Consider the following 14,828-nt stretch of genomic DNA (forward strand, 5'->3'; position numbering starts at 1 on the left):
AGAGGTTTAAATATTTCTATTCTCTAAGTTTTTGCGGTGTCAATTTTATTTTACAGTTTTTGTACATCATACCTACATGGCTACATAAGCCTATTCCTTATAAATAGCTGTTTGTGCAATACTGGTAGATCCCACTAAGGAGCTGACTCATTCAATACAAAATGTATAGATGGAGTATGACTTTATTGTTTGTGACTAATCGTTACAACTTATGCATAATGACCTTTGCCAAATATGATGTAATCAACATAAAAAGTTTGAGCACCATTTTTTTTTAAATAATCATTGTTTATTTTGTAAGTTTTTTGTAAATTTTACAGATGTTGCAAAGTAAATTCTAGAATTATATAAGTATCGCTAACTCGATTCAGCTAATGACGTCTTATGCACTCTAGCATGCAACTGATGCAGTGTAAACTTTACATTTTATGTTTAACGACTAACTACCTACCATGGATAATAAAAATACGCGCCAAACAACGAGACTAACAAAACAGAGTCGCTAGTGACCTAAATAACGCGGATAATAAGTGCAGTAATAATATACTTTCATGCATACGAGCGCAGCTCGACAATCATGCAATTCACAAATGCAGTTTTACTACATAGGTACGTACATAAAATTCGGCAAACACTTGAAAGTATGAGGTTCGCCGCATAATTTAGCGTTTATCACGTTTGCCACCTCTTCACAATCTTCTTATATCTCCGAAGGCCAACTACAATAACGCGTGCCGTGTTGACCGATGTAAGCAGCTAATCTTATACTAAACACGTGTAATAACTATATCTACCTTAATGATCAGCTCGATCTCTGGAACGTCTCCGTTCGCTGTTCCATTCTCCGCAATTTCATCCGACATCGTGAACTTCAAAAACACTAAAATCAGAAAAATATACTTTTCAACACACTTTCACACAACCGTCACTGTTCCAAAACACCGACAGACTGCCTCACTTCAGTTTGGTTCATAGTAAACGAAATTGTCGGTTGCAATTGTACAGCCAACTTCACTCTGGTGTTACTTTGAAACTAAACCGAGTATGTAGAGCCTATTCTAAATGATTTCTCAATTATTTAAATTAGGCAACAAAATTACAACACTTAAATTTAAAACTATTAAATGAATAGTTAATAGTATCAAACGAAATGGATGATTCTTGCAACTACTACTTAGAAATTTTAGATGGGACCATAAATATTCGGCACGAATTTTTTGAGATTTAACACACAACTAAGTGTATGGTTAAAGAATTTATGTTATTTAAAAAAATTACAATCATTTTAAATTTGTTTCGGACTTAATATTTTCACATGAGATAATGATATCCTTGCAACATCTCACAAATAGTAAAAATGACAGTGACAGAAAAATAAATTACGTCAGAACTCGTCTTGTCTTTGTCAATTTGTCATTTGTGGAGAAATAGAAAACACGCACATTTATTTTGTAAACTTGCGTTACTATTCTGATCTTTATCATCTACCAAAACTAGTGATTTTAAACATTAATAATGAGTGCAACAGAGGAGGCGACGACAGCACCTAAGGAGATGACATTCGCTGAGAAGCAGGCAGAACGAATGAAGAGACTACGATCATTACATTCAGCCAGAAACGAAGCAAGAACACACAACTATCAAGAAGTTGTTGCCGAAGAGGCCAGAAATAAATTGCCTCCAAACTATGAGGCAAAGCGGCGACAGGCTGAATGGCTGCTAGACGACCAGCAAAAGCGAGAGGAAGCTGAAAAAGCGGGCAAAGATTACGACAGAGTGAAGCTGTTGAACATATCAGCAACCGAAGCTGAGCGATTGGAACGCAAAAAGAAGAAAAAGAATCCAGATCAGGGATTCTCTACTTACGAGCAAGCTACTATACGCCAGTACAACAGGTTAGTGAAAAACATGCCAGCGGCTGATATGGAACAATATGATAAACAGAAACAAAAGTATGGTGACGCCTTCTATGGAGGTCCTAATGTTATTATCCATGGTATGCATGAGGACCGCAAGGAAGCTGTGGACAAGATGGTGGATGACTTAGAAGGCCAGATAGCTAAGAGAGCTAAATACTCCAGAAGACGTACTCACAATGATGATGCAGATATTGACTACATTAATGAGAGGAATGCTAAGTTCAACAAAAAACTGGAAAGATTCTATGGAGAGCACACTGCAGAGATCAAACAGAACTTGGAGCGTGGAACTGCAATATAGACCTTACTTAAGACCTCCTTTATGAATACCATTTATTACTCTCTGGCACCATGTCAATTAGCTGTGTAATGCCTTACAATCAGTATCTATACCTCATAACAAGTGTTACTTAGTTAGCAGTTACATGAAATAGGATTTTGGTAATATCTGCTTATAGCTTATCTCTTCATAGAAAAAATATCACTTTACTAGTGATTTGTGAACCTTGAGAACAATTTGACCTTTAGATTTAATTATATTATAAGTGTTGTAATTTAACTATATTTAGGAACATACCTCTTCCAAATAATTTGCACTTGCACTGAAATTGTTATTGAAAGATTTAATTCTTGGCTTAGATCTCAGATTATTATATTATAAAATAAGACATCTTTTAAAAATGCAATGTTCTGTCTTTATGGTACAAAAATATTCTTAATATTGTAACTGCCAACTATAAAACTAATTTTGAAATGTTCTAGATATGATACACTATTGTGTAACATTAGGTAATTTTACGAAAGTACATTTTATTATGAATATTATGATGTAAATTAGATTAGTCATTTGTAATCAATAGTTATTTGTTATGAACACAATGTGCCTAGGTTTTAGACTGTTTAGCCAAGAATCAGACAAAGAGATCTTAAATTATGTTTTAGACAATGTAACTATAGACAATAGCAGATTGTATTGCCATAGTGTAAACAAAATAAAATTTGGTACTAGTAAAACAAATAAATTTCAGTAACAAGTTTATTTTGATAAATGTGCCGATTAAATAAAAATAATTATTATATCAAATAGATATTTTTAATACATAGTATAAAAGCGCTAAATACTTATTTTATTTCATAGAACCTTAATGTGCAGAACATTGTAGAATTGTTTATTCATTTGTTTACCATTTCTATTTATATGAATGAATATGCAAATTTTCCAATTACCGAGTGGCAGAAGCTGAACACATTTGAACATCATAATACTGCAATTTCTTGAGAACTAGTAACTGCTTGTGATTCGAATTTATTTCTAAATGTCAACTAGTGATTCAAATTGGCTACTTCATTTTAATGATTTCTGTAAATTGAAATTACTTGATACAGTTAATTTTTAAATGTCACTTCATTTTCAAAAGTTGAGTTTCCTTAGTAGCTACAAATTCATATATTGTGATGGGGTACATAGATTTGTCAGACTTGTTCATCCTCGACACAGCAATATCTTGCACATAATATATAATAACTTACAAGAAAGAAATACAGCATTGACATACATACTCATACATATAATTATGTACATTAAAATGAGCACAAGTTTATTTTTTTATACAGAAAGAAATGCTTATTGCTTAATACATACACATTTATAATGATATAAGTTCGGAGTTCGACTAGAAATCACAGTGATTGTTTCATTAATTCCTCAATATTATACTTTATTGTCGTACATATTAAGAAGAATAAACTAAAGAAAGTTGGAGTTTCTTTTAAAATTATTAGAAAAAGTTTTATTATAAGAATCTTCTAAATATGTCCAAGAATAAACGTAAATTTATTACTATTATACATGAATCAGTTCTAGAAATGTAATTTTTATTTAGACAAGATATTTTTGAGTACCTATAGCTGAAAATGCATAAATACTCTTTATATAAATTGCGATTTTGAAGGTACTAGTACTAGACACAGTTTTATAGTCACCAAGGGCCAGGCCTGCTGCCACGTATTAAAATATATCTTATAGCGGATGTGAAAGAGAGATACCGTACATAAGTATATAATACTTTAAGACGTAGTGATAGACAATCTGCATGCTTACAGGCTTTTAAAACAAAACTGTAGGCTTACTCCCGAAACTGGTTCAGTTCTATTTTTGATTCGGATTGAAACCAAGATGAATAACGTTCAATTGTTATCGGCGTAATGAACTGTGGATCGAGCTGAGTTCTAACTTCTGCCACTGCAAGAATTAGAACCCACTATCTTTGAAGGTCGGAGTACAGTTACGGGCACGGATCTTGAGCGCTGACCTTCACCTGCGCAGAAGTGATTTTTTAGGTCCCTTTTTCGGTATGCAGTGAGGCGCGGGGCGGGTAAAGTGCAGTGATTAGCCCGCAGCTCATCGCGTCATATCTGTCACTCGTGGTTGGATGAAATTCGTTCTTTGCTGCAGTTGCATGCATCACAAGACGACGAGTACGCACAATAATTGATTGGCGTTTTCCGATGCGCGAAGCGATCCCCACTCTTCCGTCGAGCGCTCAAGATCCGTGCCGGTAACTATACCATCTTTGATTATACCGGGAGTAAGCCTACTGTTACTACTGTGGGAGTAACCGATTAAGACGGAGCACACAGCGTAGCGGTATCTCACCTCCAAAAAGGCAGTGGTGCTTTAACAGCTCATCATGCACTATGAATCAAAAGGTTCCAATATACGTATAAGTTATAGGTAAGCAAGAATATAATTTAAATTCCAGAATTCAGTCACCTTAGCCGACGATCCCTAATACCGCATCGACATATATTATGACCTGTTTCGCTTGTCCTCGTGTAACGAGCGAAAATATGTATAAAAGCGAGCAGTCCGACACTTTAATCTGTAACTTACATACAAACCTAAATTCTGGACAATATTTGGACACTGATATCTTGAAAGGAATTGACTATTGCAAGTTAACTATAGCGACATCTAGCGTCAAAGCTGTTTGAGCAATTAGATTACATAGTTCATTCATTACAAGAGCAGTGAAAAGAGTGCTATCACTATAATCTTTACGTGGGGAATAACGCCACTTCCATATTTCAAAACAGTAGGTATGGTACGGTAGGTACGTACAAAATATTCAAAGTAAACTGGTCTATAATAGTAGAGCAAGATTGTACTCTATACAAAATAAGTTATTCGTGGCGAAGCATAAAATGCGAAACTAAATACTTGCGGCATTCACAAATTAAAAATATACCACTGTAACTCACAATATTATTATTGTGTCACTGTGCGCTATGAATTTTATTTATTTACTTTACGACAAGTCGATACCTCAAATGTTATCTAGTATTTAAATATAAAGACTCGATTCCGAATCTAGCGGATACAATATCAAAGAGCAGAATTTATATCTTTCTGCGACGCAATATACCGCGCCCAGCAAGTTTAGATACTTTAATGTTCAGAACAACACATTTTCATACATTTTATCATATAAATATAAAGTTAATACTTCCCTATCCACCTTAAGTGCAGCAGTGTTAAAAATGTAAATAACATTCGAGTTATCCGCATTTGGTACAACAGAGCACTCAATGAGAACAGGAAAGAACAAAACAATGTGATCGAATAACGGGGTCTTTGGAATGTGTTAAATCAAAAAATAAAATTACTGTTTTTATAACTATAACAGTAAAAATCAGACTTTCTAATTACCAAATGCGAATATCACAGATTAGGTTTGTACTACTGCACTTAAGGGTCGATCGCGTTCAATTCCGTTTTTGTCAAGGATCTAGACTGCAACAGACACAAGATAAATTATTTTGTGTCTGTCGCAGACTATTCAAATTTGATGGTCAGATTAAAACCGTTTTTGTTGAGGAATTCCAACGCGATCAAGCCTCTTAACGTACGACCATTCATTCGAATCTCGGCTGCATCTCATAAAACCCACGAGCGTGTTATTTCTGAAAACAAAGATAAAAACATTGTCAATACACCTAAATAGTTGCAGAATGTTTTCTACAATATTGAGTACCCACAGTTACCCTTATGAACACAGCAATTGGTCTTTGCCATCGCCACGAGTACAATCATAATACCAGACCTCAAAGTTTGGTATATTTTTTTCAAAGATTTTAAAACTGCGTAACAATAACATATTATGTACTTACTCCGCCGACCTGGCATGAGGCGAACAGTGATTCCATCAGGAGCCCGAACTGTGTAGAGAATAAAACAAACTAAACATTTGCAAATTATATAAAAAGGTAAAAATAAACGTTACTGAAAAAAAATGAACACATCATTCCACTGCACGGCATTCATTGTTAAAAAAATATTAGGAGCGAAAACGTAACTTACCTTTGTATTGGTTATTATAAGAAAAAATATACAGGTTTGTATGCGTTCCTTGCTTTATGTATTATTAAATTGTGATAGTATTAAATACTAAAAATAAATAAATTTACTTGCCTCGCAAAGATCGCATAAAATAAGCACAAGAGGATTAAGTATCATCAAAGAAAAATTCAATATATAATAATAAACATCTTATTTATTCTTCCATATACAATAAAAATCACAATCGAAATTACACCTAGTATAAAGTAGGTAGACCTACCGTAAGTCACATTATGAATTTAAATATCTACGTCTAAAATGTGTGTGGTGCAACCGTTTTCTAAGTAAGTACTTGATTTAGTACATAATATTTTTCTAAAACATTCTTACTATTTATTAAGGCCGAAATATTATCACAATAATGTAAGAAGATATAATTTCAATAGAAACATTAACAATGGAATTTAATAAAATATGAATAGTCGATAAAAATGAATAACAAATCTTGATCATTTAAAAATGAAAATTTTATGTACGATTACAAATACTATAAAATGATTATTATAATATGTAGTTGTGATTTTTAAAATTTGATGCGCTTTAGTGACTTGAAATCCTAATTCTAGTTTAAGTGAAAGGACACTTATATGTTAGGTTATTCAATAATGGAAAGACCCTACGTCTATCACAGTTAAATTCGAACATACATAACAAAAATACCTGTTTCCTTCATTTATACTTATTATAATTATTCCATTATGGTAAGGTATTGCTTGCATTCTCTAAAGGCATCACTCTTAAGCCCAGATGAGGCACATTTCGGCGTCGAATATATGCCAACATTGGCCCTCCTGCATAACAGACGAAATTTAAATGCTCATGTATGTTAATGAATTCTTTATCATGAATAACTGAGCAAGACAATTTGAGCAAATTTTAAAAACGGCGTATGTTTTTTTATAGGCAATAAATAAATTTTATGATACATTTTTGGCAAGGCGCAATAAAATAGTCTTATAACGAGATCCTGTGATGTCTTCACCATCTGACCAGTCAACAAGTGATGTTTAGTTGCCTAATAAAATTTAATTAAGTAAAACAATAAATACGTCTCATCTAATAAAATCTAATAATTTCTTCGTAGACTAAACATTATTATAAACAACTCTATTACAAATCTTTTTATGAACGGTTATCAAACAATACACAGCACAAGTCTATAAAATCAATGTTTTTTAGCCTCGATATGCCTGCAATAATGATTAAATAGGCTAAATAAAAATGTAAACATTACATATAATCCGATAGTTAAGTTGCTAGAATCGAAATTTTAGGCTAATGCAACTTTTTTTTATAGGCAGTTAGCCATTACACTGCTACATAAATATTCTAAGCCATATGCTATTCAGCAGTCAATGAGTCACAGTGAGAGAGGTAACGCAGGTTGCGTAAAAAAAGTAATTCGTCACACATAGGTAACCGTGAGTACGGGAAACATAGCACGTACGTACATAATATATTCCATAATTTCCGGTACTTTATTTTAATGTAAGACTTTATAAACAATAGTAGGCTTAGTCATTGTTTTTATATTGATATGAGGAAAGACAGCCGTCACGCCTATAGCCTAGAAGAAGTGTAAAGATAATGTGGAGTTCCCCATACAAAGAGGAATGGAAACGTACCGTATTATATTAATTCCTTGTCACTTAAGAGAAGCATTTATAAAAGTAAAAATATTTGTAAAAATAGGTTGTATATAGACCAGAAGAAAAATACGCAAAAAGTGTAGCCTAATTAAGATAATAAATTGGTATTGTTAAACATACCCGTATAGCATCGTAAGGAATTGTGAAAACGGCTCATAATCATAAGTGTACGTAATTCTTATATTCAAATTATTGTGATGTAACGTAGTTGTCCCTTTTGGGTTTGCCATCAGCTCATTATTGTACTTTTATTAATAGACGGACTCCGTAAATACTGTCAGTGTCACGATCATTTTATCCGGAATGCACTTCGTGAGTGTTGGATAACCGTCGAAATTATTATGTTCATTAGATATCTCTGTATATCATACGAGGATAAATCGTACATTAATCCAGTCACATAAAATAGACGAACACACATGCGAGGATCATAACATATTATCACCCCACTTATACATAGAGCAAAAACTTACAACAAAAACTGTCTATAATCTTATCTGTTGATTATCACTTAGATTTTTTAGCTCTTTGTACAAATGAGTACAGAATAAATAGGTAAATATAATTCTACAACGATTAAACATAAAGAAAATCGGTATGTGAAAATAACAACTGACAGAAAGTTCCCAAACGGGTCTCAAAGTTCATCACATCGTTGGTATTTTCAATGTTAATAAAGTTTGCATTCCAACAGTAACATGCTGGGTGAGTCTTAAGCAAAACACTGTTCATATTAGCCTCAAGTCTGAGCACTTCAAACGCACACGAGTTTATAATCAAAAAGTTTAAACACTGATACACTCAAGCACTGTTTTAACACTATAGGCACTGTATGTATAAGGCAAAAATGAGGAACTAGGTAGCGTCCTGCGCGACTAGGCTGATTGAGTCTGTGTTAGTGAGGGGGGGAGGTCGTCCCTGTTTGCTCCGCGGCGGTTCCTGTCGCGGAACGAGCCGAACCCCGAGTCGTGGGTCCTAGGGGGGGACGTACCTACGAATATCCGCGGCATGTCGCACTCCTCGCACTTGTCCAGCAGCGGGTGGTTGCGGAACGTGCACATGTGGCACTGCCACGACGACGACGGCCGCTGCCCCGTGTAGATGTTGCTGTAGAAGTTCCCCGAGTCGTCCGGCTCTGGAATATGATAAGATAACATCGTTTATCGTGATGCGAAAGTCATTTCTACCAATGTATTTTTCCAATCCATCAAAGGCTTAAAAATGGAAAGGCACTGACTACAACACACGCTAATTGAATGTCAATAGCTTTTCGAGGTCAAGTGGCAGTCGTCTTGTGGTCAATGTGTTTTATAAGGAAACCGTAAGTTAATAAACAAACACGAAAGTACCATGTTAACAAGAACAGTAATAATACAATTTCAAGGTTTTTTTTGTTAATATAAATTTAAGCCGCAGTTCAGAGGCTTTCCTCAGGGCCATATCTAGGGGCCCAGGGGCCGGAGGCCTCGAGGCAACAAAGGAGTGGGGGCCCGGCCCCCTTAGTTCAAGTTATTCTCATTCAGTGAAAAATGTATCGAGCTGTTTTTTAGATGCCTACTTTCCTAACGTATTCTCATTCTTCTTTTCCTCTCTACGGGATTTTAAAGCTACCAAGAAATAAAAAAGATTGTGATTGTTTTTTTCGCCTGAAAAATGAATCTCTTTGGAACAAGAAGAAGTCCTTGAACAGAACCACGCTAAAATTGTTGTTTGAGTTGTCCTACCATGGCCGGTCATCTCGAGTCTCTTGGCGAGCGTGCCGCACTGGTTCCGCAGACGCTCCACGTCTTCCCGCAGCCGCTGCGTGGCGGACATGGTGGGCGAGGGGCCCGCCAGGATCCGCGTCTCCTTCGTCAGCTGCGCCAGGCGGCCCTTCTCCTGAGCCAGCGCCATCGCCAACCGCTCCAGACGCTCTTTCTGACGCTCTATTAGAGCACGATCTAGAAAAACAAGTTGTACTGGCATGAGCAGTGTTTAGTATATCTGTTATCTATACTGTTGGCCGAAGTAATGCATCGACAAACATTTTATGCCATGTGCGACCAAAGTTACATAACAGGAAAACATTGCCGAAACATATTTGGTTTACAAATACTTCCTAACGCCTTATCTAAAGCTATACTATACAGTTAAACAGATAAGCATACAACTAGACTTTCTTTATCTGTATGGGTTCGTTATCAATTACCAATTATTCACAAAAATATATATATACGATGAAACAGATTTTTCTGCGTACGATTTGCAATCATCGGACACACCATCTGTTCATTATTTTAAAACAAAATGGAATTGCGAAACATTTAAAATACGAAATTCTTTTCACCTGCAAATGTGTTGCGTGTACAATACGCTAAGTATAAATTACCTATGCACCTACGCTTTTTTTCGGTGTATGAACACAGATCGTCCCAGATCCATGTCATTAGTATTTATTGTTTTCAGAGCTTTACTGTCCAAACAGTAGGTTTTCATTGAATTTATTCAACAATAAAATCATTCTGTACACATGCGAATTTATTTGCCTGCTTGCATTATTTTTAAAAACAAAATCGTGTGATCCTTAATTAAAAAGAGCATGTAACCAACATACATTTAGAAGGAAATATCGTTAAAGCTTTCGACTTTTGTGGAGGGGATAACAAGACTATTGAAAAAAACAACAACAAAATTAACTATATGGTACAATAATAAACATGGGAAAACCAGCATTAAAACCAGTGTCTGTTTATCTATTTAGTTATAAATGCATAACGGGGACATGGTTTGAATTTATAATGAATGACTAAATACCACCTGTTGCTTAGTTTCAGATTTAAATTCACATTACATGTAATTTATAGGTATTATTTATTCTAAAAACAATTTTTGTTTACCTAAATAAGCTATTTAAGCTTGTTTTTTGATAACCTTATAGTCCTGAGTCATTCTATTGCAATAATATCAAATAATTTTAGCATTTATTTTGATCTACCATAAAACTTTAATACTGTTGCCACAATATGTTTCACTGATTTTTAAAACTATAGGAATAAACTTACCAATAGCTGACATGGGTGGTTCAGGAGCGATTCTCGTTGGTCTTGGAGAGTCGATGCGCGAGGGCGCGACGGGCGGCGGCGGGGCCCTACGCCGTGGCGGCCGCGTCGTGCTGGGGCTCACCGTCACCGTCACGTGGCCCTCGAAGCCGCCGTCCTCCTCCCGCGTATCCCTCACTGGACTAGCCATGTTCGATGTTGGTGTACACACAGTCAAATTCACAGATGTTATAGCCCTCGGACTATCATAATCTTCTAACCAAGGATCACCATAAGTACGACTTAAGTCCATATGACAATTGACATTAACTGACAAGTTTAAGGGATACCCTCGTTCTGGCCTAAATGGTGTATTTGATTTGGCTTCCTTCATAGGCTGACTATCATTGTGTGATGTTGGTGGAAGCGGGGACACTGTCCTGCACGTGTCAGCCTCTGGCTCCTTCAATGTCTGTTTAAATGCAATATCTGGATTTGGTTTAATGAAGTCAAGTGTGTTGGGCCGTTTTGGTTTCTCTTGTGGTACTTCTTGAGGTTGCGGTTCCTCTTTTTTTATTGTTTTCTTTTCCTTAACTTTCTCTAATCTTTCATGTAAATTGTTCTTAATTTTATGACTCTTTAAAATCCTGTAGTTTGTACTCTCTGGTTGTTCAAGCTCCTTTTGTTCTCGCTTTGGTGAATCAACTTTATCCTCTAAATGTCTATTTGGACTAGGTGTGACATTGTTATCCTTTGTGTTCTCATTAGTAAGTTCAAAATCACTCGGGGACTCAGCATTGTATTTTGCATAGCAGTTATCTATGTTTATTACAGTGACTGGTGATGTGTTGTTGTGACTTCTAATAATTTCTTCATTTTTAGTCTCAACAATGTTTTGGTTAGCATCAGTGTTTAATTTGTTCAGCTGTTCAATTGATTCAGTGCCAGAACTTAGTATTGCCTTCTGTGGCTCTTGACAAGTGATAGATTTCACAGTTGTTAGCTGAATAGCTTCATGCTTCACTATGGGCTGGTTGCGGCACTTGAGTGGCAGGTTAAGCCTAAGTTCATTGAGCTGTCGAGCGGCTGCCGAAGAGGAGGCATGGTAGGCATGTGTTAGGGAGGCCTTGACTTCGCTATGGAGGTGCTTCTCGCAGGCTTGTTTATCGTGACAGTACAATTCGATCGTGTTTGACACAACATGATCAGGTACACCAGGAAATTTCTGTTTTAGCTCATGAAACAATTGCATAAGCGATATATTAGTGCATGCGCACGGTGCAGGGCTCGCAGCGCTCTCAAAGGGGGCAGACATCGCCGCCCATCCTAGCGGAGGCCCACCTCTTCACCGCGAATTCTATTCCCACAGGAGCGCCACAAATCTTTTGCCACTCACCGGTGAAAACAATAAAACATTTTATTACCTAATTTGCACTGTAAATAACGTCTTGTCTATTTTGTGACGTCACAATACCGAATATCACGATTCTGGACAGTTACGTATACATACCCCGATCTTCGCGGCAGTCACCATTCATGCTATGTTAATCCCGACGGTACACACATGACGAAAAAAAGCACATACCCAGACAAGGCTAAATTTTTATATCTTTTGTTATCATACCAAAGCTTGATATTTCGTGAAATTGCAACATACGAGTGGGATGATGTAGTATACAATATTTTGAATACAGTATGAAGAAACGATTTTATGCCTTATAACGTATACGAAAAACATCTACGTACAAAGGCAATAATTATTGCACCCAGAAATAAATTACGAAAATTGCACGACTTGTCAATTCGATTCTGCCATTTTGGCTATAGACAAATATAATGTTTTTCTCATGCCATATATTGCCCAACATCGCAGACGTCATAGGTCATGTAAAATATAGAACTACATATTTGTCATACATAGCTAATACGTTTTTACAAAAACAAATTTACTAGTATGTTCTTGAAATTTCTAGAATTGTAATACATACAAAAACTTTCATAGTTGCGACACAAACTTGGCGTCTGTTAATGACTTGCTATGATACAGATAGACCTTTTAATTATTTAATTACATTTCTTTAGTTTACGTATTTTAAGGATTTTATAAGCGACTCAAAACAAATAGAAGACGTGCAACAATGTATTGATGGTAAAAAACATGCCGACAAATTATAGCTATTTATGAACGAAATTTATTGTCTATTGAAAAAAAATGTACTTGGTCTGCTGTCAATCGAACACAATTGTCACTTATGTCATTGTCAATTTGTCAAAGAATTTTGTGCTTTGTGATTGTCTTGTTATTTTGTTATTACCATTGAATAATCTAATAAGTTTTATCAAAATGGTTGACGACCTACGAAAATACTTAAACCATCTTCTTGAGAAGTATTTGACTTGATTAGTTTCCAACAGATTCTTTGATTATGCAGTGAACTTATTAGTAATGAGCTGTTTTGTTTTTAGGGTAAATGGCCTTCATTGTATCCTTATAACTGATCGGGATGGCGTGCCTTTGGTGAGAGCAGTTACTGAAAGGGCACCGCAGCTAGCTCTAAGACCAAACTTCATCTCAACATTTGGCATGGCTACAGACCAAGCTAGTAAACTGGGCTTAGGGAGAAACAAAACAATAATTTCGATGTATTCTAGTTATCAGGTAATTGTTCCTATTTTGTCATGACTAATTTCTTAATCTATTCACAAATCTAGGTAAGATTTAACAATTTAGTTCTACAACATGTTCTGCGTGCATATCTCAACCATATTGATCTATATTTAAAGTTTATGACCCTGAAAGACATATTTGCTTGTAACTTATATAAACCATGTTTTTTATGTTAACTTGTGTAGAATAATTTAAATTTCTTATTCATATTACAGGTAATACAAATGAACAAATTGCCCTTAGTTATCACATTCATAGGTAGTGATAATTGCAACACCGGCCACATATTGTCGTTGGAAAGTCAGATTGATCCCTTCCTAAAGGACTTAGCTGCTGTGGTTGCTGATGCACCATAGTAAAAAAAAGAAACAAATAGAGCAAGAAATCTATTCTATTGTAAAATGGGCTGTATGTATCATTCAAGCTTTTCAATGTATGATAGTATAGGTACCTCTCAAATAACATCTGTTAATTTTAACTGCTATTTAACCAATATATGGAATGCTTTAATGGAACAAAAGTATAGATATTTACACTTGCACTATTTTCTATTTTTATTTTGTTAAAAGATCTTGAATTAGTTTGATGTTTCTTCTGTGGGTAGCCAGTTACAAAATGTTGACTCCATCTAGCTTAAAATAAAATTGTGTGAAGATTTCTATCCTATTAGAACTATTTCTGAACTAGTCTTGTATTGTTTATTTGGCAATCAATGCAACAAAATTATGCAGTCTTGGTATGTCCAGTTTAATGAGGTGAATACAGGAATCTAGCAGAATGTATAGGGTATTTTAGTCAACTGTTAAGCAATTATTGAACCTAGTATTTTGAACTTATATAAATGAAGACTGCAATCAAAAATCAATCCTTTAAATCATTCTTTATATCTGTTTATTGTTTTATATCTAAAAAATGAAGGTGCCTATACTATCCAATCATTTTATTAAAGCCCTTAATTGTTATATTACTTAAGTAATTGTATATAGATATATTAAATACTTTTATATTTTTAGCATTAAATTTAAGCTGAAATAAAGCCAAATTTGTATTTCTATAAACATTTTATTAATTTTACAACTGTATATTATTGAAATACTGGCAATGCCTATATTTCTCGATCAAACTAGATTGTGGTACCTACAACATGAGTTGTATTAATTATTCTCTCAAATATTA

General features: G+C 35.0%; 4 protein-coding genes across 9 annotated transcripts in view; 2 read left to right on the forward strand and 2 right to left on the reverse strand.

Moving 5' to 3' along the window:
• Nucleotides 1-958, reverse strand: part of LOC113497318 (chloride intracellular channel exc-4-like) — a 37,153-nt gene extending 36,195 nt beyond the window's left edge. For both annotated transcript variants that reach the window (XM_026876829.1, XM_026876828.1), the window contains exon 1: nt 795-958. In XM_026876829.1, the coding sequence (XP_026732630.1) occupies nt 795-863 (69 nt within the window). In that variant the 5' untranslated portion in view covers nt 864-958. The remainder of the gene's footprint in view (nt 1-794) is intronic.
• A 418-nt stretch (nt 959-1,376) lies between these two features.
• Nucleotides 1,377-2,858, forward strand: LOC113497320 (pre-mRNA-splicing factor Syf2). Its single transcript, XM_026876831.1, has one exon. It carries the CDS (start codon nt 1,516-1,518, stop codon nt 2,218-2,220), a length of 705 nt encoding a protein of 234 aa, XP_026732632.1. The 5' UTR covers nt 1,377-1,515; the 3' UTR covers nt 2,221-2,858.
• A 1,564-nt stretch (nt 2,859-4,422) lies between these two features.
• Nucleotides 4,423-12,816, reverse strand: LOC113497314. Of its 5 annotated transcripts, XM_026876820.1 has the most exons (5): nt 11,009-12,815; nt 9,692-9,907; nt 8,959-9,102; nt 6,090-6,137; nt 4,423-5,882 (listed from the first exon to the last, which is right to left on the reverse strand). In XM_026876820.1, exons 1-5 carry the CDS (start codon nt 12,297-12,299, stop codon nt 5,857-5,859), a joined length of 1,725 nt encoding a protein of 574 aa, XP_026732621.1. In that variant the 5' UTR covers nt 12,300-12,815; the 3' UTR covers nt 4,423-5,856. The 5 variants fall into 5 exon arrangements, with proteins under 5 accessions (XP_026732621.1, XP_026732622.1, XP_026732618.1 ...); XM_026876821.1 differs by lacking the exon at nt 6,090-6,137; XM_026876817.1 differs by lacking the exon at nt 4,423-5,882 and having other exon boundaries at nt 5,906-6,137; nt 11,009-12,816.
• A 413-nt stretch (nt 12,817-13,229) lies between these two features.
• On the forward strand, nt 13,230-14,710 carry LOC113497323 (ragulator complex protein LAMTOR3 homolog). Its single transcript, XM_026876833.1, has 3 exons — nt 13,230-13,372; nt 13,451-13,643; nt 13,868-14,710. Exons 1-3 carry the CDS (start codon nt 13,329-13,331, stop codon nt 14,006-14,008), a joined length of 378 nt encoding a protein of 125 aa, XP_026732634.1. The 5' UTR covers nt 13,230-13,328; the 3' UTR covers nt 14,009-14,710.
• The last annotated feature ends 118 nt before the right edge of the window (nt 14,711-14,828 follow it).

This window comes from Trichoplusia ni, chromosome 9 (genome assembly GCF_003590095.1).
Source record: "Trichoplusia ni isolate ovarian cell line Hi5 chromosome 9, tn1, whole genome shotgun sequence".
NCBI classification, from domain to species: domain Eukaryota; kingdom Metazoa; phylum Arthropoda; class Insecta; order Lepidoptera; family Noctuidae; genus Trichoplusia; species Trichoplusia ni.